The sequence below is a fragment of the Brienomyrus brachyistius genome, chromosome 10, assembly GCF_023856365.1.
Source record: "Brienomyrus brachyistius isolate T26 chromosome 10, BBRACH_0.4, whole genome shotgun sequence".
Classification (NCBI taxonomy): domain Eukaryota; kingdom Metazoa; phylum Chordata; class Actinopteri; order Osteoglossiformes; family Mormyridae; genus Brienomyrus; species Brienomyrus brachyistius.
This window is the reverse complement of record NC_064542.1, coordinates 25,915,539-25,939,158: the sequence shown is the minus strand read 5'-3', so window position 1 is coordinate 25,939,158 and position 23,620 is coordinate 25,915,539. Positions and strand designations below refer to the sequence as shown.

The 23,620-nt window shown below is 42.4% G+C and overlaps 1 protein-coding gene across 4 annotated transcripts in view; it reads right to left on the bottom strand.

Annotated features, from left to right (window-relative positions):
• LOC125750292 (pyruvate carboxylase, mitochondrial-like) overlaps positions 1-20,970 on the bottom strand; it is a 112,200-nt gene extending 91,230 nt beyond the window's left edge. Inside the window, exons 1-8 of one of the 4 annotated variants that reach the window (XM_049027873.1) lie at positions 20,820-20,963; positions 20,663-20,681; positions 13,369-13,513; positions 12,615-12,799; positions 9,171-9,336; positions 7,681-7,826; positions 6,990-7,107; positions 2,193-2,344 (exon numbers count right to left, since the gene is read on the bottom strand). In XM_049027873.1, coding sequence (XP_048883830.1) covers positions 2,193-2,344; positions 6,990-7,107; positions 7,681-7,826; positions 9,171-9,336; positions 12,615-12,799; positions 13,369-13,510 — 909 coding nt within the window. In that variant the 5' untranslated portion in view covers positions 13,511-13,513; positions 20,663-20,681; positions 20,820-20,963. Of the gene's footprint in view, positions 1-2,192; positions 2,345-6,989; positions 7,108-7,680; positions 7,827-9,170; positions 9,337-12,614; positions 12,800-13,368; positions 13,514-17,645; positions 17,810-20,662 lie in introns of those variants that run through there. The other 3 variants (XM_049027872.1, XM_049027875.1, XM_049027874.1) reach the window with 3 other exon arrangements.
• Between the last annotated feature and the right edge of the window lie 2,650 nt (positions 20,971-23,620).

Genomic DNA, 23,620 nt, shown 5'->3' with positions numbered 1-23,620 from the left:
CGAACGACCTCATCCAGCTGGATCCAGGCTTTAACATCTGGGTCACTCGGGCAGAGAGTCCTCTCTCGTGGGGAAACCATTCCCTTCGAGGCAGAGAGGGGATGTCGCAACGCGGCTGGAAAGCAGATCGGGGAGGGTTGTGCGAAATGGGCTGGGGACACACTGAGGGCTGTGCATGCTACACCCAGGACCATGTGACATGCAGCACTTCCATTACCATAATACCCCACACAGCCCTATTCTTAGGGAAAACAATTCTGTCACAGGAAAGGCAGGAAATAGCTTGTCTGGCCTAATAGAACAGAATACCTTTATTGTTTTTCTATAAAATTCTTTGCTTATCCCATCTCGCTCTCCTACGAGACACACACATACAAGTGAAAGTAAAGATTAGGGTCACATCTCAGGGTCAGCCATTTATCCAACACTCCGAGTTCAAGGGCCCGACGGTGATGCGACTCCTCTGTCAACCACGGGATTTAAACCAGCAAAGTTCCAATCACAGTAACACTGCCCTAAACCACAGAGCCACACTTTGACAGTTGATTAGTGGCGTTCCCTGACTGGGAATCAAACCTGAGCTGTACTAATGAGAGCCCCGAACCCAGACCACTAGATCACAAGGGACCCTCCCCAAGACTGTTAGTAATTGAATGATACTTGTAATTAATAATAAATGCAAAAGTAATTAAGTAATATAAAAGGCACCAACCACAGATAGCAGTAGGTAGTCTCCAGAATATAAAGCAGTAGGTGTCAGCATGAATTACCTGGGGTTCCATGTGTCGTATGCCTGACGTAGCACTGAAGCTACCCTTTTGTTATTAATTATTTACCGCTGCAGTCTGACCATTCTACTCACGGAATGGCTTTTTCTTCTTTTCGCATTTCTCAGCTGAATTAACACATCTCCGGTGTCGCATTTAGCGAGACGGGAAGCATGCACCCTGAATCCAGCTCACGGAGGCCGCTCCTTATTGCCGGCGTGCTTCTCTTCTGCCACTTAATGACTGCGCTCAATATCCAGGCCAGGAGAATTAAAAAGCAGCCACATTTTAAAATTTAAATGCTGCTTCTGGTTTTTAATGGCAGCAGGGTTATGTGGTGGGTGGGGGCTGCTTTTGCTTAAGCTCCCCCACCCCTGTTATAAACTTATTCCTCATTAAAGAATAGAGTGAGTGATTTAAAAAAGTGATAAAACAAATGGGAACCAGACTGCAGTTATACAACTTACTGTAGGTCAGTGTGCCTGACTGGTCAACACAATAATAAAAACATGAAGACTGGGAAGAAAGGCTTTTGGGTAACTCCATCCATCCATCCATCCATCCATCCATCTACCCGTCCATCCAGCCACTAACTGTGTGTCCAGTACACAGTCACAGGGAGCCTGGAGATTATCCCAGGCAATACAGAGCACAAGACAGACCATTGCAGGGCTCAATCACACACAAGGGGCAACTCAGAGACTAACTGCATGTTCACTTAACTGTTTCTGGGGAAAACAACACCAGGAAAAAACCACTCAAATACCCACAACGAGTAACAGAAGCCAAGGGCTGGAGGTGAGAGACAACAGCTCTAACTACCAAGATCCCATTCAGCCCAGAGCTCCAGGAAAGATCCAGGTCACGGGCAGTGAACTTAAGGACCAGGAAAACAAGGAGCCAGCTCCAGCGCTGTCAAGCAAAATATATGTCTACTTTGCAGAAACAGGCCTCTTTCATCTTAATGGGGATTTGGCAATTCACACCTTACAGCTTTAACTGCATCCAATAAAGTCTGAGCTCATTGTCAGCTTACTCCTTCTTCCTTGTTTCATGGAAATTAAGCAAATACCTTTTCCGATATTTACTTGTTTCGATAATTACCCACAGCAGAGATTAATCGCTGTTCTGTAACTGTACTACAAGCATGTTCTCGAAAGGGCACCTGTGGTTGTGTCGGCTGGTACCGAATTTAATTCTGTTTGTTTCTGTTATTATTTTTCCCTGGGGAATGAGAGCTCATCTGCAATGTCACAAAATCGCCTTTGGATAATGTATGTACGCAGCACTCTTAATTACAGAAAAGGCTGTTTCGCCAGCTTCTTTAACAGATCTGTGCATAAATCTTGCAGGCCTTGCATATTCGTGATACTCATACACCCCACGACTGCTCCGTCTGCGCCCCCCCTTGTGCCCCACAGCTACCTGCTTGGCCAGGTTGACGGAGTCGGCGGTGAGCCTGTCCCTCAAATGTGGGTCCAGCTGGGCGGCTGGGGCGATTTCCACCACCTTCTGGTGCCTCCTCTGGATGGAGCAGTCCCTCTCGTACAGGTGGATGACATTGCCGTATTTGTCACCTAAGGAATGACAGGGAATGACATTAGGTCTTTCTAATAACCTGAGATCCACACTACTCATTGATCCTGCGACCACCAACAGGGCTATATGGTAAAGAGCCAATCAGAGCAGAGATCACAGCAAGCTCAGGTGCATAAACCCCACAGAGAAGCCGTTGTAACACATCCCATTCAAGAGACCAGAGCCAACCTTTGGCATATGAGACGTGTAAAGACTTGGTGGACACAGGACAGGCATTATCAATCGGATCAGAGAGATGCAGCAAGAAGGACAGTGATTTCTATCAGTTAACAGCTGTGAGTACTGCTGCATTCATGGCACATAATTCAGGATTACTGAGAACCACTAATTTGAGTAACTACAATCCAAATTACATTCAGTTGCTGTATAGGAGAGACCAAAGAATTGAACAGGGTAAGTTGTTCAAAGAAATACAGTAATCTTCTTGCATAACTCCTCCAAATATTACTAATGTTTAGCAAGGTAGTGCAACTGTGCTTTAAGGAGAAGATGTTTATAAAACTGAAAAAACAATTATCCCTAGTTTTCCTGATACTCCACAGCACTGGCAATATACACTATGTTACATAACGATGTTAAGTGGTTTATAAACGGGAATTGACATAACTGGTACACAGGAGTGCAACTGCAGTGACGGTAAAAATGCACGGTAATTTCTTGCCATAACAGCTCAAATTGTCCGTGCATTTGAGCTGTTATGACAAGAAATTATTGCTCATTTGAACCTTTAAATCACATATGCCTACAGTTATGTCAATACCTGTATATAATGTACAATCTGTATTTCCTCTATTCGGGATGCCATCTGAAATGGGCTGCACGTGTATTTTTTTATCCTATCAAAAACCGAGAAGAGGCGCGGTAAGATAACAAGCAGTGAGAAGGAACATTAGGTGAAAACAAGCACGCACACACCTCCACATAGATCCACGCCTATTGTGGAACCATGTACATTTCTTGGCTCTCATTATGTTCACGTGACTAGCAAACGGTGGGAACGCAAGACATAAGTTCTTACAAGCATAACAGACGGCCTGAACATCTGAAGTCATTTATTCCTGAGACACTTATTACAGCGTGACGTCCCACCCCCAACCACAAGAAACGTATTTACAGATCGTAACTCAGCTGGCTGGTAGTCTGCGCCTTTCTGGTAGCGCACACTCTCTGCTGCCTTTCATTCCAGCCGAGAACTTCATTAATTTACCCTGATTGAGCTTAATCACTCGCGTCAGAACTCCGTAGGATTCCTCATCTGCATCCGACTGGATCTGTGCTGCTTCGGGAATCTCGCGTCCCCATTTCCAAACACCGGTAATGGCCAAAAGATAACAGACCGTTTCATTTTTGCGTCAGTGATTACATCTAAATTTAGCTTTCGTTATCACAATATATCAGTTCATATTTAATTAGTATTAGTGCTCAAACAATCAAATTTCATCCAAATTATGTTTAATAATAATGTGTTGAGCCTGGAGAATGAAAATGGGATAAAGGCAACACGGATTAGTGCATTTATCATCACAAAGGCCCCATTACGGCGCTTGTTTTCTGAAAGGGCACACAGCTTATTAGTACTGACAAAACCGACAAATAAATCGGTATTTTATGAGAACTCCGTAATGCTTTATGACAAGCAGTCTGGCACAAGCTGTAACCTTATGGTCCATGGCAATGGCAGAAGAAAATGTGTCAGAGCGAAGATTTATTTTGAAACACCATAATAATTGCTTTATTCATTTGTTTATTTTTTATGCTGAATATCACCATGTGAACTGTTGCACGGTGTGGAGCACGGATTGGCTGTGTTATTTTATGGTGATTTTTATTTAATGGTGAATATGTGTCTGCTATGAAGCCTGAGTAGCTTTGGACCTAGTGGATCGGTCAGGAGCAACGATACTGCTATAATATATACTACCAGTCAAAAGTTTTGGCACATCACAGGTTTTTACCACTTTTCCCATTTATTTCATAGACTTGTTAAGCACTGGAAAGTAGAGAGAACAACAATAAATGAAAATATAAGTAAAATAAAACAAGTTTCCTTTGTAACATGGAAAGAGTATGTAAACCATATGCAACAGTGCATGTCAGACCAGTTAACTGGTTGTGTGGTGATGGCATAGTCAAGTTGTAGGTTGTCCTTTAACTTGCTAACCGTTTCATCCTGTGAAACAGCAATATTTAATGTCCCATGTAGAAAGAATTTGCTGTGCTGTTATAACTGCTAGAGGTTACTGATGAATAAAAGATATGACATTTTCTTGCTAATAAAGGCACTCAGATAGTGAACATACTGTAAATTTGTCAGCAAAGAATAGAGTGTATATGAATGCAGAATAGAGTTTTAGTAAATGCTAAGTAACATGCAAATGTAGAAAATCTCTGTTTGTGCGAAAACTTTTGACTGGTAGTGTACAAAATCCATATTCCACAACTGACTACCAGAAGCAGGGCCAAGGAAAAGCCTGGACGGGACGCCGGTCCATTGCATGGCACAAACTCAGGCATACCAGCATAAACACTGGGCAGTTTCACATACCTGCAGGTAACAATGTTCACTGTTTAATTTATGCATGTTTTAGTTAAGTATACATATGTTATTGTCCTTTTCCACCAAGAGGGCATGAAAAGTTATGCCAAGACATCCTACCAAGGTATGTACAACCACATTTTTTTCTGTAACAAAGGCTCTGGAACGGATCCATCTGGACTAAAGGTCACCATCCAGAAGGTCCGTGTTACGTCAAATTGGCCTTTAGCCCACATAGGTCCTTGGCAGATCATAATATAGAAAATCTAGATATTCCCTACATTTTTTGAGCAAGTGATTTAAATAATCAAGGTCATTTATGGAAAAGGTATCCCTATACTTAGCAACTAGGGCACTTTTCCACCACACCAGGTACCATACTTTTGTTACGGTACTTTTGGTACTTACCTTTTTCTATTGACTTCCAGTGGAGTACCAGTACCAAAAGTTCCAAAGCCCTGGAGTACTGTTTCGGTTCTTTGTCATGGAACTTTCAAACGCTTTCTTTGTCTATTGGTTATGCAAATGCTTTGCCTCCAAAACACGTACAACCTCCATAGGTTCATTTTCTTTAAGTATCAAAAGCACGGTACCTAGTGCAGAGGAACAGAACCATAGTACATCTTCCCTTATTGGCAATAATCCCAACTAAACACTTTCTGCAGCTGCTGCTACAGATCACACAGCAGAATTTCAGTGGGATTGAGATGAAAACTCTGACTTGGCTATTGTCAAAGTTGGAATGACTTCAGTAAGACACCCTATTGTTGACTAAGACCAAAAGCACAGCAGCAAATCAAGTTGCATTATCCAGGTGCTTCTGAGTCTTTATCAAACTTGAGATGGACAGCAATGTTTTCTTTGGTAGATGCATGAACACAGATATCAGCAAGTACAAGGGACACCTGCAGATCCTTAGCTGTCATCTTAAAGTTCTTTATCACGCGTATGAGGTCTCTACAGTGTGACCTTGCACTCATCTTTGTAGGAGACCCACTCCTAGGGAGAAGACAAACAGTGCGGAATTTATTCCATCTGTAAACTATCTGCCAGACTGTGACCAGATGGACTCTTTATAAACCAATGTAACCCTTTCTGAATTCATCAGCATCAATACCTCCAAAGTTCAGATAATTCCAAAGGGTTCACAAAATTTTGCCTACAAATATACATTTTCTAAAATTTTAATGCAATGCTTTGAGATACAGCTGCTAAATGTAGTTTTTTTATTGTCACAGAATTTGGATTTTATACCTCATAACTAATGATTTTAAACAGGATAAATAACCTGCAGCTAATGGTGGAGTCTGGTTTCCTGATTCTTACACCTTAGCTGGGACCCGTTTTCACAAAGCACAATAGCGGAAAGCAGATACCACCCACCTCATTCCTCACCATAAGCAAATACAACCGGTCTCATAATTTGACAGGCAGGTAGCTACATGGGGAAAAAACACTATGTGCCACATTAAACCCTGAATGTGATCACTGATGTCTACTTAAAGTCAGGTTAAAGCTAACGTTGATAGAGTCAGACTGGAGTATTGGGTCTAAACAGCACTTCTTAGATATTTTCCCCCTGTATCCCATGTCATTGTGGCAGGAAATCCTATCACTACCCGGAATGTTGGCGGAGCCTCTGACGGGCCTCACAAAACCACCACTGTTATTTAACAAAACCGATGCTGCTGAAAACTGATGCGGAAGAAATCTCTCTGCGCAAATACGATATGAAGTCCGACTGTACAAAGTCACAGAGCTGGCTTTCTTAGAAAGCAAAGGCTTCATTTTCTACCAGGTCCAAGGCTCAGGTCCATAATGTAAAAATCCAGTCCAAGATTTAGTTTCAACCAACCAGCTGAGTACATAGAGTCACAGCACACAGATAGGTAGAAAAAAACTCTCGGTCTGGATTTTTACTTTATGTACCAGAAATTTCCACCTCTGCATTTAGTAATGTGTAATTGTTTCTGTTCATTTCTATTGTAAATCTAACAGACTCTTTTTCTAAAACTGAGAAGGTTAAACAAAGTACCTTCACTTTATAGACATAGCCACACCTCACGACTCCCCGGCATGGAACTCACCCAGGATCTGCACCTCGATGTGTCTTGGCTTCTCGATGAACTTCTCCACGAAGAGGGCACCGTTGCCGAACGCTGCCAGCGCCTCGGAGTATGCACGCTGGTAGTTCTCCTCCAGCTCCTGTACACCCACAAATCAGATTCAATAGGCCATTACATAACCATTAGGAGACAGTCAATATGTCTCAGGAGAATAAGCAACACAAGGTGCGAGAGATGTACGCGGCCGACCTTTCCATATTTTGTTCTAAATTACACAAACTACTTTCCTTTATTAGTAAAAAGAATTTAAAATGTCAGTAGTTTACTGCCTTACAAAGACAGAACACTAACTGTAAATTTCATTAATAATTGAGTTATGATGGAAATAAGGTCTCTTACACTCTGTTTTACCCCTCATTACAAAATATCTTAGATGAGTTTGACGAAAACTGTCATTTACCTCCTACACATATAGATGGACAGTCAAAAACCTCTGAAGCCCTGATTCTAATTTGAAGTCAGCATAGTTGCTGTTTTGCCTGCGTAGGCCAGTTTAGGTACCTTATGCAGAAAGCCAAGACTTTAACTGTTCTCCATCAATTTAAATAAGTATACAGTTTGCTACGTCCCACCACCAGAAGTGCTGTTTTCCCCCGCTCGCCACATATTACTTTGCATATTGATTTTCCTGCCCCCAGAGGCCCCTCCTCACCTCGTAGTCCCTCACTACCCGCATTCCTCGGCCCCCACCCCCGTATGCCGCCTTGAAGATGATGGGGAAGCCGTAGGTGTTGGCAAACTCCTGGGCTTCTTGCAGGGAGGAGATGGGGGCGTTCGTCCCTGGGACCACTGGCACACCTGCACATCATGACACAGCCAGTGAGAGACTCTCATGTGTACGCTCAAACCTACAGGAGTGGGGGGCTGTTTCACAGGAAGCTCTATGAGGCCCCTCAGATGATTTCGGTCCTCACATATGGCCATTGCAACAAAGTGTAAACCAGCATTAGAGAACAAACACACACTTCCAAAGATCAGCTCTGTATTTCACAGAAATATACAGGTAAATAGTCGATAACGTAACAGCTGGCCAATTATGTAATAACTTACTGCATTATTGGGAAAAAGTTATGTTATTGTTCCGAAAATGTATTAGATTATTGGTAAGTTATTATATTACTGACTAATTACATTACGAATGGAAAAAGTATTGTTACCGTCAGTTACAATATGGGCAGATATTACGTATCAGCCAATCACAGTTACTACCAATAATGTAGTAACACGTCAATAAAGTAATGAATTCTTAAAGTAATAAGTCAAAAATGTAACTGGCCAGTAATGTAATAACTTATAACAATATCGGAAAAAAGTTACTACTATTGGTTGTAGATAATGTATTACATTTTTGGCCAGGTAGTATATTATCAACTTATTACATTGCAAATGGAAAAATGATGTTATTGGCAGCTATTACATTATTGGCTGCTATTACATTATTGGCTGCTACATCTACCAAGCCAGAGATACAGAACTTCAGAAACTTCATATTTTGGTCCAACAGAATGAATTTCTAATGGAGTCAGAGCTCATCCAATACAAAAAATGGCTCCGCGCCACCTTGTATACAGAACGCCTGCCAATGTGACAATGACAGCCAATCAAGGAAAGGGGCGTAACCTTACGTGTGTGTGTTAATAGGCTGTACAAGTAACGCAGTGACTGCAGGGCATCCGTGTTCATTACAGCATGTGATATGAATATATACGATGCCCTCAGCCAGGTATGTCAGACTCTGCGTCGCTGAGTATATGCTGGTATTTTCATACTTATCCACTTTTTAATGGATTTCATATTTTCAGAACTGCCAGTATTTACGTGTTGTGTTTTCAAGAATATGCTGTTGGGGAGGAAAGACCGAACATTGAAGAGCTAAATACCCCCGATTAGATGGAGTCCATGTGAGGGACAAACAGGCAGATCACACTCTTCCACTGGGGGTCATATGCTAATGAGAATGAGAGTCACATTTCAGGTACTGGCAAGTTCTACCTGTCTGCTCCGTGCATGGATTATGGATTATGGATTATGGCCTAGTACTACTGTAATCTAATGCGGTAAGACCATATTCACACACCAAACAAATAACGCTAAGCGCTCCATGAGCACGCTATGGATGTGGAGGTGTCAGCGGAGGTGCACCTGCGCGGATGGCAATGGCGCGAGCCTCCACTTTGTCGCCCATCTGGCGGACGACCTCGGCGGAGGGGCCGATGAAGCGGACGCCGGCATCGGCACACGCCTGCGCAAAGTCGGAGCGCTCTGACAGGAAGCCGTAGCCGGGATGGATGGCGTCGACGTTATTCTCCTGCGGCAGGGATGACGGGAGAGAGGGAGGGTGAGCAGAAGCACGGAAAAGGTGAAAAAATACCTTAGAAGGAGGACCACGGTTAAATTCATATTTAAAATGAAATGAAAATATAATGAAAGAGCTGATGCCGTCAAAGTAATTTCTAAGAGCGTTAAATGAGAGAGGAAGTACGAGAAGAAATATGTGCAGGGATTATGTAGATGGAAAGTTCATGGTAAATATGGTCCATTTAACATGAACTTTTCTAATATCACACTTATAACAACAGAAGCAATTGCCAATGCATTATTAACTATGGGCTGTTCAAATCATGGTCCTCAAGGGCCAAGCACTGCTGATGTTACAGCCATTCTTTACTTGCCAAACAGGTGTGAAGCATCTGGCCAATCAGAATCAGTAATTATTAAACTAACTACCTGAGAGAACTAAACACAAGGCCTGGATTTGGAATCGAGGGCCAGAGTTGAAGAGCCCTGACTTATATTAAGCAATCCTTCAGGCTTCAAATTTGAATTAATCAGTCCAAGTTAATACCCTGTTTGAAGGATGTAACTTTTACTAAAATGCATATATTAGAGCTTAAAGCTGTGCATTAATTAATAACATATACCGGCACCCATACAGTCAAGTGCAGATCTTTGATCAGAAGTTAGAAAGGGATTTTTAAACCTATAGGTATTTAGAAGAGAAGGCGTGACCTAGATTAGTTTTATTACTTACTTATGAAAAAGCAAGTTCATTCAAGCAGAAGCAGATCAATCACAGCAAACTGCATGGATTGGAATGTGTCTGCTCCTCCCAGATGCTCCTCTGATTTCTGCAGTAATTCCTGCGTGTTCACTGGTTTTAGCTACTAATTAGCCTCAGTCAATCTGTGATAAATCTGAATGAATCCCATGTTTCAAATGACATTGAGCACATTTGTTATTTTTTCAATTGCATTCATTAGCTAAGAAACACCCCAGTGGAGAAACACCACAAAATAGCTACAAGTGTGTTTGTGCTAATTAAATATGGTTCATTTACCATGAACTTTCTTTTGAGATCAGACTTACGATAACAGGAGCAATTACCAATGCATTATTAATTTAGATAAACCAATCCTTCAGGCTTCAAACTTGGATTAATCAATCCAGATTAATACCCTATTTGAAGGATATGACTGAGCGCTTCATTGTAATCACTAATTAGCAGCTCAAATCAGACATAATTGAAAATAAAAAATTAAAAAGCTTGCTTAAATATGAACATCTCATTCAATGAGATATTACTTGGCAAACACAAATATGGTACTATCCATCCATCCGTTTTCTGTCACCATTTATCCTACTCAGGGTCATGGGGGGTCCGGAGCCTATCCTGGTGGCTACAGGTGTAATGCAGGGAACAACCCAGGATTGGGTGCCAACCCATCACAGGGCACACTCACACACCATTCACCCACACAGACACACCTACAAGAAATTAACTCCAACTAGCCTCAGCATGTTTTTGGACTCTGGAAGGGGAAACCGGAGTACCAGGAGGAAATCCCACGATGACATGTGGAGAACATGCAAACTCCACACAGGGAGTTATGGCGGGGATTCGAACCCTGTTCCCAGAGGTGCACTGCCGTGCCACCCCTAATATGGTACTAGCACTGATTTAAAAAGAAATGTTGTGATTTTTCCAAGTCTCCGTTTGATAGATCCAACTATACGCATTAGTTAAACCCTAAACTCAGCTGTTTAAAAAGCTGGGATGCCAGTGAACAACAGGGCCAGGAGTGAGACCTGCAGAAACACTGCAGAAACCCTGACTTGTTTTAAAAGGAATATATTGTACTGGAACCCTCCCAGCACGGATGAGTCGTGCTGCAGCCTGTCCTACCCGCTTCAGATTACCAGCATTTCATGCACGCCTCCGGACACTGGGAGAGGGGGGGGGGGGGAGTGCATAATGCAGGGGTTTCTCCACCCAACAAGCTCTTACAGAGGGAAACTTGGCTTCATCATTTGGCAGACACCCTCGCTGTGATTAAAGCTTTTATCTCCTGGGTTTCTGTATTGCATACATCCCCTGCAGGACAGTTTGAATGTGAAAGACTATGCATAGTAGCAGATGCGAGACTGGAAGCCTTTTTGGTTTCTGAAGACCTTCTCAGGGGAGTATGAGATTCGATTCACTGTGAGGAGTAATATGCTTTTTGGGTTAATATGATATGTCAGCCCTGAGAGAAGGTCCACAAAAACTCACACTGAGACCAAAGGCTACAGTAAAGAGAGCTCACAATCACTGTTGTGCTGAATGCCAATAAAATAAAACGAATACATAATTAAGTCAGTTCTCAGACAAAGAAGGGCTACCAGGAGTTCAATAGAAAAATACAGAACTGCAAAACACTCTTGGAAGGTGCAAACCGTTAAGCAGACAATTTAAGTATAATCCCCAATATTACTGGAGGGTAAATCCAGCAGAACCTGGTAGGTTTCCAGTCACTAAGGGTACAATGACACCATTTGCACACAGTTCGGTATGTATCACAGTTCAGTATATTATTAAGCCATTCGGTACGCCACCTGCTGTTGTATAATGACATTTAAATTCTAGCCCTCAAAAATAAGACAACCTCAGATTTTTAGATGTATTTTTTTTGGAAAAAAAAACACCATCTTATATTCACGCCAGTACTTATAGGAAAATGACTGGTGCATCGTAATACCGCAAAATCATAGCGAATGGTTCGATAATATACCCTGTGCCGGGACACCCTACTGGGTAAGTAAACATGTTTCTACCAAGCTAAATCTATGGTTATTTTGAAAAATAAAAAGTTTGGTGTTTAATTAAATGGTGATGCGTTTTATTTTCTTAAACAGAAGAATACAGAAACCATACTGTTACCATCCATCCATTTTCCAAACCGCTTATCCTATTGGATCACGGGGGGTCTGGAGCCTATCCCAGAAGCAATAGGCATGAGACAGGGAACAACCCAGGATGGGGGACTAGCCCATCGCAGAGCACACTCACGCACCAGTCACTCCGAAGGAAACCCCACGACGACATGGGGAGAACATGCAAACTCCGCACACATGTGACCCAGGCAGAGACTCGAACCTGGGTCCCAGAGGTGTGAGGCAACAGTGCTAACCACTGCACCACCAGGCCGCCCCCCATACTGTTACCCTGGCCCCAAAACCGGGCAACTTACAGAACCTTGGGCAAACGGTATCGTTATACCCCTACCAATCGCCATAGCAGTTCCAGCATAGTCCACAATGCAGCCTCACCTTGGCCACTTTGATTATGTCAGGGATGTGCAGATAGGCAGCCACGGGAGTCAGCCCCTTGCCAATCAGGTAGGCCTCGTCAGCCTTCTGCCTGTGCATCTGGCCCGTGTCCTGCTCCGAGTAGACGGCCACAGTGCGGATACCCAGCTCTGTGCAGGCCCGGAACACACGAATGGCGATCTCACCTACGGAGGATGGAGAGTTTCAGGCAATGACAAGGAGCCATATTGGAGCACTGCATCTAAAGGGAGGGTCACTGAATTTTCCTTCTCAAGTTAATGAGCTGCCCAAACTGGGCTGACAGGTCACTGACATCGCTGACGTCAGCATTGTTGACTTGATGCACTCGTAATGATTGTCAATTCGATGTGTTTGGTGTGCCGCAATTTAAAACTGGGTCAACAACCAGTATACAGATGCTTTCTGGAAATCCGCTTCCATGCCCCAAAAATATGAAGCAGAGAATTGGGTCCCTGGTGTAACCACTAATTTATGAGCCCGTCAATGGCTTGGAGAACCACTATACAGGTTAGGTCAGTTTCTAAATATGAAAGAAGGCTGGTGCATCTCAAATATCAGCACAGGGAAGTACTACACCGGTTAGGTCCATTCTCAAATGTGTAAGGTGGTAGATATCTTAAAACATCTCACATTTCTGTTTGTTAGCACATCATATATTGGAACAAATACGAAAGGCGTGAGACACGATGTCCTATGAGATAATGTCATCTTGGAAGAGAAAGAAAAGCCAGACCTCTGTTAGCCACCATGACCTTCTTTATGGGCTTGTACTCCACCTTCTGGGCAGCGGTGTGAGCGGCTCGGGGCAGCCAGCAGAGCCTCCGCGCAGCCAGCAGGCCGACCCCCGCCTGTCTCATGCTCAGCCTAAGCAGCATCTTCTACGAGGGAAATACGCAAGGGGGGGGGGGGGTTAGTCAGAAAACAAAGTATCCATTTGTTCCTATGAAGGTAGAATTACTTGTCACTGAAGCTGTACTCTCTAGGGTCCGCCGATTGTACTCTAGCTGTAGGGAAATGTACCTGTTTGAAGGTACAGAAATGGACTCTGAGGAATGCTCTTGTACCACTGGTGGTAAATTAATGCTGTTTGTACCTTGGGGAACAAAACTGTACCACACGTGTACCCTGCAATTAGCATTCAAAGGTCAAAAAGTTTCACGGTTTTAACAACCAAGTAATACCAAAAATGAAAAGATTATAATCAAAGGAAGCTAATACGCATTTAGAACTACAATTAACTACCAGCTCCAACAAAACATTGTATTACCTCAGGCTTCTCAAGTAACTTGTATTAATTTACTCCTACTGGGTCGCGGGGGGTCCAGAGCCTATCCCGGAAGCAATGGACACGAGGCAGGGAGCAACCCAGGATGGGGGGCCAGCCCATCGCAGGGCACATTCACACACCATTCACTCACACATGCACACCTACGGGCAATTTAGTAACTCCAATTAGCCTCAGCATGTTTTTGGACTGTGGGGGGGAAACCGGAGTACCCGGAGGAAACCCCACGACGACATGAGGAGAACATGCAAACTCCACACACATGTGACCAGGCGGAGACTCGAACCCGGGTCCCTGAGGTGTGAGGCAACAGTGCTAAGCACTGCAACACCATGCCGCCCCTATACATATATATAACGCCTAAAAAGTGTGTACTAACGAATCAGTTCATTTTCATAAGGTGGTGAATAAGCAGCTCATCTACCACACTTTTTGTGTAAAAGTTATTATTAAAGATGGTAATAGCCCATACTACACAATCAATTTGTTTCTTAAGCATTTGAGAGACACAGTGCCACAATAAACAAAGATTAATACTTTTGGCCCCGAACACAATTAACACTCAGCTTGGACACACGCTACAAAAATCAGGAAAATTCATCTGAATTCCACACAGTACCAATACAGTACCTTCAGCCTTATGAATCTGCAACACTTGCAAGAGGTTAAGGCCAGAAAGTAAACCAAGTCATCATGAGACAGCATAAACTAAAATACCGGCCTTATTGCATTGTTAAAAACTGGGGATCAGTCGACAAATACTCCATTTAATATTCAATATTAATACTGCCATTAAACAGCATTAAAAAAAAAACTAAATCCACATTGGATGGGATTACTACGCACTGTTAAAACATTGCCTACTTTAACCCACAGGAAGCAATTAACTTACTGTGGGGAACGAGGTTAACGTGACTGACAGGGCAGGATAATCCCACCGACAAGAGTTTCAAGGCCATATTTCAAACATTAATCGGAGTGAATGACGTCTCTAACTAATGTCAAAAAGTGCTCGGTAGATTTTGAGGCTGACAAAACAGAGAGAGCAGATAGCTTCCAATCTCAAGTAAGCATCCTTTGATTGATGTTTTAAATATTTTTCATTGTTGCTATATATTTCACCCTTGATGGAAAGCGGATGGTTATTTTACAATACATCCATCAAAGTTCCAACTGTTTCTCCTGAGCTGGGTCATGGAGATTATATTTAAGGGGGAGCCATAAAGAGAATCATAATTCATAGAGAGAGGCCAATCTTACCATTAACCAATGATACGTTTTGAGATGTGTGAATGACATGGGAGGGGGCACTCTGGCAGCCAATCAGCTTTCAACTGGAGCCAATGCCCCAGTGGTCCCACCTCTGTACAGACCACTGGCCAGGAGCCTCTCCCAGGCAGTACAGGGCTATCCATTGTCCACAATTTAACTCTACTTTCTGCCAAAGACATTCAATTTACTGCATGACTTTAAATCCCACAGGGTTGAACCAGACTTAAAGAATGGTCAAAAAAAAATCTAGCTGTATGTAAATGGCCACAATACACTCATGCGGGAATTTACAGTGTCCACTGCCTAACACAAGCTGAAATGAACGATGCTGACAAACGCTTCCCACCCACCTCTCAACCTCAGGCCAAAACAACCTTTCAGTTTAACAGCAGCAACAGCCCTCCTTAATGATAAATACCTTCCACAGCAAGTTTTCCCCTTTCCTGTTTTGAAACCTGAGGGCTGGATAATAACTCCTGAATTTTTCCCCCCAAAATAGAAAAGCGTTTCTCTTCCCTCTGTGCTAGCATACTCCCCCGTATAGACACATATAGACAAGGCGGGAGGAAATGACAGCACTTATTTTGTACTTGAACGCCCATACTGGGGGGTAAAAAAAAATTACCATGCAAGTAAAGTCTGAAGAATGACCTGGGCCACAAAGACAGAGGACTTCTTCTGCTACACCATTCTGAATATAGACTCAGGTGTACAGCCAAACAGCAGACATGAGATGACACAGTAACCTTGCCCGCAACCGACTTTTATAATGCAATCATAAGCAGCATGCAAGTATACCTTAACATCCTAAAATAACTTACCAGTATTAATAGACATTAATATTTTTATATGATTATAAGGTTTTTAATGTTTGTACAATACAGCCACCACAATATCTTTTAGAAGCTTTATGAATGTAATGCTTTAAAATATGTTAAGGTATACTTACATGTCCTATGAATGCATTATGAAGGTGCAGTTAATGTAAATTTAAATGTAAATTCAGTTAATGTAAATGTTTGTTCTTAACCACATTTAACACATCTGGCTTAACATACTTTCCTAACATACTTCCCTACACTCAAAATCCAGGCTCTGATCAGCTGAAACCTTCATACATTTGGTGCATTACCTAAGGAGTTTAGACTAAATGGCTATATTGGACATGTAGTGCGTTTATCAAATTAACAGCCTTGGTTAAAAAGCAACGTGAATTTAAATAATTGGTCTAGCATGACTATTAGAAAAAAGATGCTTAGAACTTTAAAAACAAACAAATTATGGATTCTAGGAAGTTAACTGCACTGTTACCTAATGTTAGGCTTTCTGCTAAGAAAACTGCAACATACCTATCAGTTTTATAAAACATTGCATTTCTATCTGATCAGAATACATTCTTCTAAATTGCATTTCATATGTGCTTACAATTTACATTACATTTACGTTACTATAACATCAACTCTTCCCCTTATTAAGTCGCAGAGTACTGGAGGGAGATACTAATGGTGGCATTTACAAGGCAGCATTTTCAGAAAGCGGCAGCCTCTGTTGCCAGGTCCCCCAAAAATCTCCAGCCAAAGGTCGGCTTAAAGTACGCCCAACGGAAGCTGAAACTAGCCCCACTAATCCCAGTATACTGTATCTCAAAGAAACAAACCAGTATTTTGCATGCTGATGCACATTCAATTGTTCAACATTTCACAACCAGTTAAACACAATGACGTCACGTAGACCGACTTACGCACTCTTTTCCCAGTTGCCAACTCAGCTGCTTGGACTGAGATTTTCAATTCGAGACTACATGCATATGCGTTTACGTGAATGTAACTGTTTTATTACACTGTAAATCGTCTGTAGGGTTTACAAACTACCTCAACGCTTCTGATAAAGCTAATTTTAGATTTTTAATGGAATAATATAAATTTGCCGACTGCCCAAGACTGTTTGCGTGAGAGTCTGACAATGTGAGTGTTAGGCTAAACGACAACATTACTCAGTCAACCCTGAGTCTGAGCAGTCAATATAGCTTAACTATAGATATGATAGTGCACTGAATTTAAGCAACGCTGAAAATCTTAACGGGGTCATGAAGTTCTTGGATGTTCAAGGTAAACAGTTACCATTACTATCACTAAAAACAGCTGATCGTCATGTCTACAAAAATAGTTATCTGACCAATAGTATATCAGACTGACGTTAGCTATAACCTATGAACATGTCATGTGATGATACGCTGAAATATTCAGCGCATAGGCCACCACCGCAAAATGGTTTGTATGGAGTCACAAAAATTGCCAAAACACGACACAAAAAAAGATAAACTTGCGTAAAATACAAAACTCACGTGCACAGAAACAATACTGCGTGTGCGACTATCACAATATCGTAACAACATCACATAATAATATCACAATATTGTAACAACACCACATAATAATATCATAATATCGCACTCAGTCTGTTTCCCTCTCGATTTAGTAGCTTTTCTCACGCGCTCTCGGTGCTCTGGTGAAATTTTGGCGCGCGAGTTTGGCGGTTGGTTTTGACAGTTTGGGGGCGGGCTCAGTTTGGCGCCCTTTCTGTGGGCGAATGCCATTGGCTGCTGACTCCTAGTTTTGTGATTGACTGCGTTAGAATTAAAACATTTATGCAGAAGGACCAGATGCGCTGTTCAGTGTTTGTAAATATTTGTTCAATAGATGTGTCTAATCGTGTTTGTTTTTCATTAATGTTTGTATACCAAACATAATGTAAAATAATGGTATTCTGGAAATTATAAGGTGTAGTATAACTACATTGAAGTGATACACAGCTTTACATTTGTGTTCGCCAATGGCATATTTACGCAGGTTTATATTTTTTATATTGTGTTTTAATGCTGTCTAGGTTTGCCATGGCGATGACGCCATAGTTTGTTATTATATTATTTGGGCTTTTTCCCACCGCACCAGGTACCGAACTTCAAGGTACTGGTGTTCCACTAGGGTAAAAACTGGTACCGACGCCACATGACATCACAAGGCGAGGTGGGGCATTTTGTAAAGAGTTTTAAAAAAAAATGACTGTAGGAGGATGGATGATGTGCAATATTAATACCAACATCGAATGTTATGCACACGTAGTTCTTACATCGCTAGTGAGATACGGCTTTTTCTTAGTTTTAGTATTTGGACATTATAGCACATGGGGTTAAAGTTTCGCTGAATTATTTTTACCATGTTACTCTGTCATAGGAAAAAAATAGTATGCTTTGAAATTTTAATTATTCCTTTAATAATTATCTAATATATGTTTAAAAATCAGTTTAAAATTTACAACAAAATCACATTGCTAGTCCTAGTATATGAAACAAAATGCTTTATTTATTTCTTGTCATGCCACTCTGATCTTTCTGTTGTATCTGTTCTTCCAACCACGTTCCATTTTTTTTTTACTTTGTTTATCATTCTGAGAGGCAGCGTTTGTGTTGTATTTCAGAGGCCATCTATTTCCATAACCAATCGACAAAGCATTTCAAGTCCCACCCCAAAGTCCCAAAGAAGTACTCCAGGTGGTTTAGTACTTGAAGTACTGGTACTCAACCGGAAGTCAATGGAAAACCGAAAGTACCAAAAGTACCATACCAAAAGTACAGTGCTTGGTGTGGTAAAAAAGAGCCCATAAGTCTGAGCCTCAAATAGAACGGCTCACATTGAGCTGATATGCATGTAGGGTCATGTGATCTTGGCCAAGGTGTACCTTAGGGTCATGTGATCTTGGCCAAGGTGTACCTTAGAGTAATGTGATTCTGGCTATGCTGTACCTTAGGGTAATGTGTACCATAGGTGTGTAAAGACAGAGGTCTTTTCACAGCCTTGAGCTGTGGCTGCCATTGCTTGATGCTCACATCCTTCTACCTCAGTTATTCTCATGACATCACTGGTGCGTAGGTAAGCCCCTGAGGGACAATCAGTGCTTTCAGCATGCACTTCACTGGTTTTACCTTTGCCTTCTTTGTGTGTGTCAGCACACCACAGATGAATGAACACACACAGCTCTGGACAGGAAGGCCATGAAAGGCTCACCTAGATGATCATTTACATTGAATCCATTGTTCAGATGCACCTTGACCACCAACGAATCAAAGCACAAGGTATTCACAGGTCCCACACCATACTTGCCTGGGTCTTCTCATCCAAGAGTCTAGTAGGAGGTTTGCCAGTATCAGAACTCCAGCTACCTGATTCAAAAACAATTTCTTCCCCCAAGCCATCCGCATAATCAACAGTAACAATACTCCTCGCACCTAGACTTTATATAGATTGTAATGTCTTGAATGTTGTGTCACTCCATGACTGCGCTAACATAATTCAGTGGGCACTTTATTAGGTACACCTCCGTAGCACCAGGGACAACCCCTGTTTGTCTCGGACTCCTCTTCAAGGAGTTACAAGTTGAGTCAAAGTGATTCTGTTTCGCAGTGTTGAACTGAGCGGTTAGTTTCAATTGCGTGCCCTTCCTGTAAGCTTGAACAAGTTTGGCCGAGCTCCTTTTACCTCTATAATTAACACGCTGTTTACAGCCGCAGAAAAGCCACCGAGTGGCACTTCTGTTCATCACACCCTTCTCTGTAAACCCTATTCATGCTGAGATGCTGGAGCCACTACATATGGCACCGACAATCACACCACGGAATTACTTAGATCAAGCATCTTAGCTATTTAGCGCTTAGCTAAATTGCACAGGAAATGAACCGATTGACCCTGTCGGCATGCTTTGTGTATTTAGTCACATGATCTAGTATTTGCAGGAGTAGGCTGTCTGCATTACCAAGCAGGTATACCTAATAAAGTCGCCACCGAAGGTTTACTGTGTATTATTTGCATACTGATAGTAGCTTATTGTACTGGGTGTGGCTGAAAGAGAAAGCATTACAACACACTTGTTGCACACGGTAAATAAAACCTTAAATCTTGAATATGGACCTCTGACAGTAGGTATATACTTATTATACTTTGACATCTATATATGCAAAGCCTCTTGCATTTCATACACGTTTAGGAAACACTTCTTTGTTAAATAATTCATTATAAAGCACATAAAAAGGGAAATGTTAATCAGCATGATCGAGCACCTGGTTTCTCAATGTAGAACTGTGCAACTGTGAAGTTACCAAATACTAACAAAGTTGTAGAAGAGGAACAACACAAAGGCAATGGCGCTTACATAAGTGCACATTGCGCAAGGCTGACCCACGAACACTTCAGGGCTCAAAGGTCCACAGGTGCTGGGGCAATCGCACACAGGAGCGCGGACAGAAACACAGACATGCATCAGGAGTGGCACTCACACCTCAGAGGAGATCAGGAGAAACGTGGAGGAGAACAGCCCACAACGATGGACGCAGATCACGCACCGGTGTTCACAAAGCATACGCATGCATAAACAAACACATGCCAAATGCATCCAAGTGAGAAACAAGTACACTTACTGCTCCCTCGGTCCGATCCCTGCTGAAAACGTACGGTCCAGACAGAACAGAAAAATGTAAACAAACGAATGAGATGAGAGTCTCTGACGGCAGCGAATCAGAGAGCAGACTGGCAAGGATGCGCTCAGGCTGACGGAAAGATTTGGGAGAGGACAACCTGTCTGTGCTGTGCCTCGTGCCAGGACTGGTGCACTGCCAGCGTCCCTGCGCTTTATTCAGCTGGCCCTTCCTGCTTCGCTGCACAGGAGACGCCGAGGCCTGATTTTAGCACAAGGAGCTAAGCTCTCCCTCACTCTCCCTCGAAGGTTTCATCCCTTTCAGTTACGCAATCATACACGCCCCTGTCGTCAGCTCCAATCAGATATGGCCTCAGTGAGGAGTGCAGACGCGGCAGCATTTAAACTGGAGAAGGAGGGAGGGGGAAAGAGGGAGGGGGGCTTTAATGAGTGAACAGTCCTTGCTCTTCTGTAATACATTCACTGTGAAAAAGATGCATCCAGTAGGAGAATGATTTGCTTCGACTACTGATTAATTTAACAATCAAAATGTTCAACTGTGTTTATGCACTTGCAGTTCCTGTATGTAACTAAACTTAAATTGCATATTAGGGAAGGATTCTGCATATGGTGAACGTTGTGAAAGTATTGCATTACTGCCCAAGAAAAGGAAGAACGATGACATGCGATCTAGATAAAAGGGAACAAGTCATACAAACTCATCATGGTGGACAATGACAGAACAGGAAAGAAGACCTCCTGGGAAATGCGACACAAAGCTGCCGGTCTGTGACAGAGCAGTCCGTCGTAGAAGAGAGAGAACAATGGTGCAGATGTGACAGCACAAAGGTGTTCACGCAGCCACTAAACACACACGGCTACTAAACACACGCGGCTACTAAACACACGGCTCATGTTTGTGTGATTGCAGGGACTGAGTATTGAGCGTTACTCATCTAGAGCTGATAGTAGAGGTTAAACCGTCAAAGTTGGATACCTGCTCTTACAACACCCACTTCTTAAAGCTGCTCTCTCTCTCTCTCCAGGAAGGAGACTAACTGGGGAGGGGTGGGGGGTTCAGTCACACGTAGTTATGCAGAATGAAAATTCATGAGATGCCGAGACAGATAGCAATGCAGAAACAAAACGAGATACAGAGCAGAGGTACTGCTAAATGCCCCAAATCCTCTCCCAGTCCACCTCTAGTCTCTATCCACCAGCTTTACAAACAGAAAGAAAGCTATTTCCCAGGCTATCAAATGCCCACTTTATTCAGAACTGCATGGCCAGACACTGGGACTGTAACCTTATACGTCTCCATTCACCCTGCCTTCTCCCTCTCTTTCTATTTACACTTCAGTTCAACCTCGTTCTCTGCTGCACTCGATTCAAACCGTAAGATGAAAATTCACATTCAACACAAATACCGGGGCTTTTAAAAAGGAGGAGGGGGGCGGGAGAGAGAATGAGAAGAGAGAGAGACAGGCAAATTTGGTGGGGGGATTCCAGAGATGTCAGACACCGAATGGTGAACAGCGATGGGAGAAATGGCTGAGAGAATACAGAACTTACGGGGGATAGAGGTGGGGGAAGAACACCTACAGAGAGGGTGCTTGCTGACTGACACATCAGTTAGCCAATCACGGCCGCTTACACGGCAGCATGAATTACCTTCAGAGACAGTGTCTGCTGACGGACAGATCAAAAAGCCAATCATGGCCACTGCTGGCAAAAAAGCCACATCTGAGCTTTCTGAATGTTCCATGACCAGGTTACATGAAATTCTTGCCTTACATAAAAATTTTTAAACTTGGTTATCAGTTGTTTCATCCCAGTGACTTTTTTTTTTGTTTTAATTCACCACATCTGGTGTTTCAAAAGAAAATCAAGTGTAACATGTATTTTGAAACCTAAAGCATTGTGACACTTTTAGGGTTACAACTTCCTGAAATGGAGAAAAAGATCACATGCAAGCACGCACTGACTGGACTCGAGAGTTGCCTTACCTTTCTGTGGACACGCACAAAAACTAAATCAGCCTAAAGACCCTAAAGTCAGTGATGACAGGAAATAACCAATGTTTTTTTTCCAAACTGAAAAATACTACCCAGCAACATTCAAGCATTTTCAGCTAAAATTGTTTTTTTTTCAGAATTGCTAAAACATTCAGAAACTTATGCTGCAACAATTCAACAGTAAAATTTGACAGCACGTATTTAAAATTGTATTTAAAAGGATACATGTAGTGGGATTCATTTACAGTATAATCTTTATAAAATACAGTAGAATGTCATTCATAGCCCATATTTTTAAAATTCAAGGAACCATATGTAAACAATTCTTTATATCTTTAAGTCATTTTATCTCATGGATTATTAGGCCTACTTGCATAAATATAGTATTTAGTAATATATTTATCAAGGATCCCATTTATCAGGTATTCAGTCCAGAGTAACCCTGACCTCTGCTTTGAGACTGTGACCCTTTTATGATGGATGGATAAGCTGCTGACTTACAAGGCCCATAAAAACTGGTGATTTTCTCATCCAGTGTTTGAGAACAACTTACGAATGCTGCTTCACAAAACGAAGGTCCCTGGTTTCTTGTTCATTTCGTTGGTAACGTGTCAATAATCAGGAAAGAAAAGAAGCCAAAACACAACAGATGTTTTATGTAAAAAAAAAAAAACTTGCGAAAACTCTATTAATAGAGAAAAACCATTATTATTCTTCATTATTATTACAAATAATAGGGTCTTTATACAAGCGAATCCATGAATACAGAGCCCTGAAAAGAGCCTCCCTCGTGTGCTGCCTCCCATCGCGATTCGACCCGGGGACCTCAGGGTTCAGGTGCGGTCTTGCTCTGCCGCAGCAGCCAGCATCACCGGCCATCCGGCACGCCGAGATGGGCCGGCGTCTAGGAGGAGCACTGCTTCCAGTCTCACTGACCGCAGCTTGCC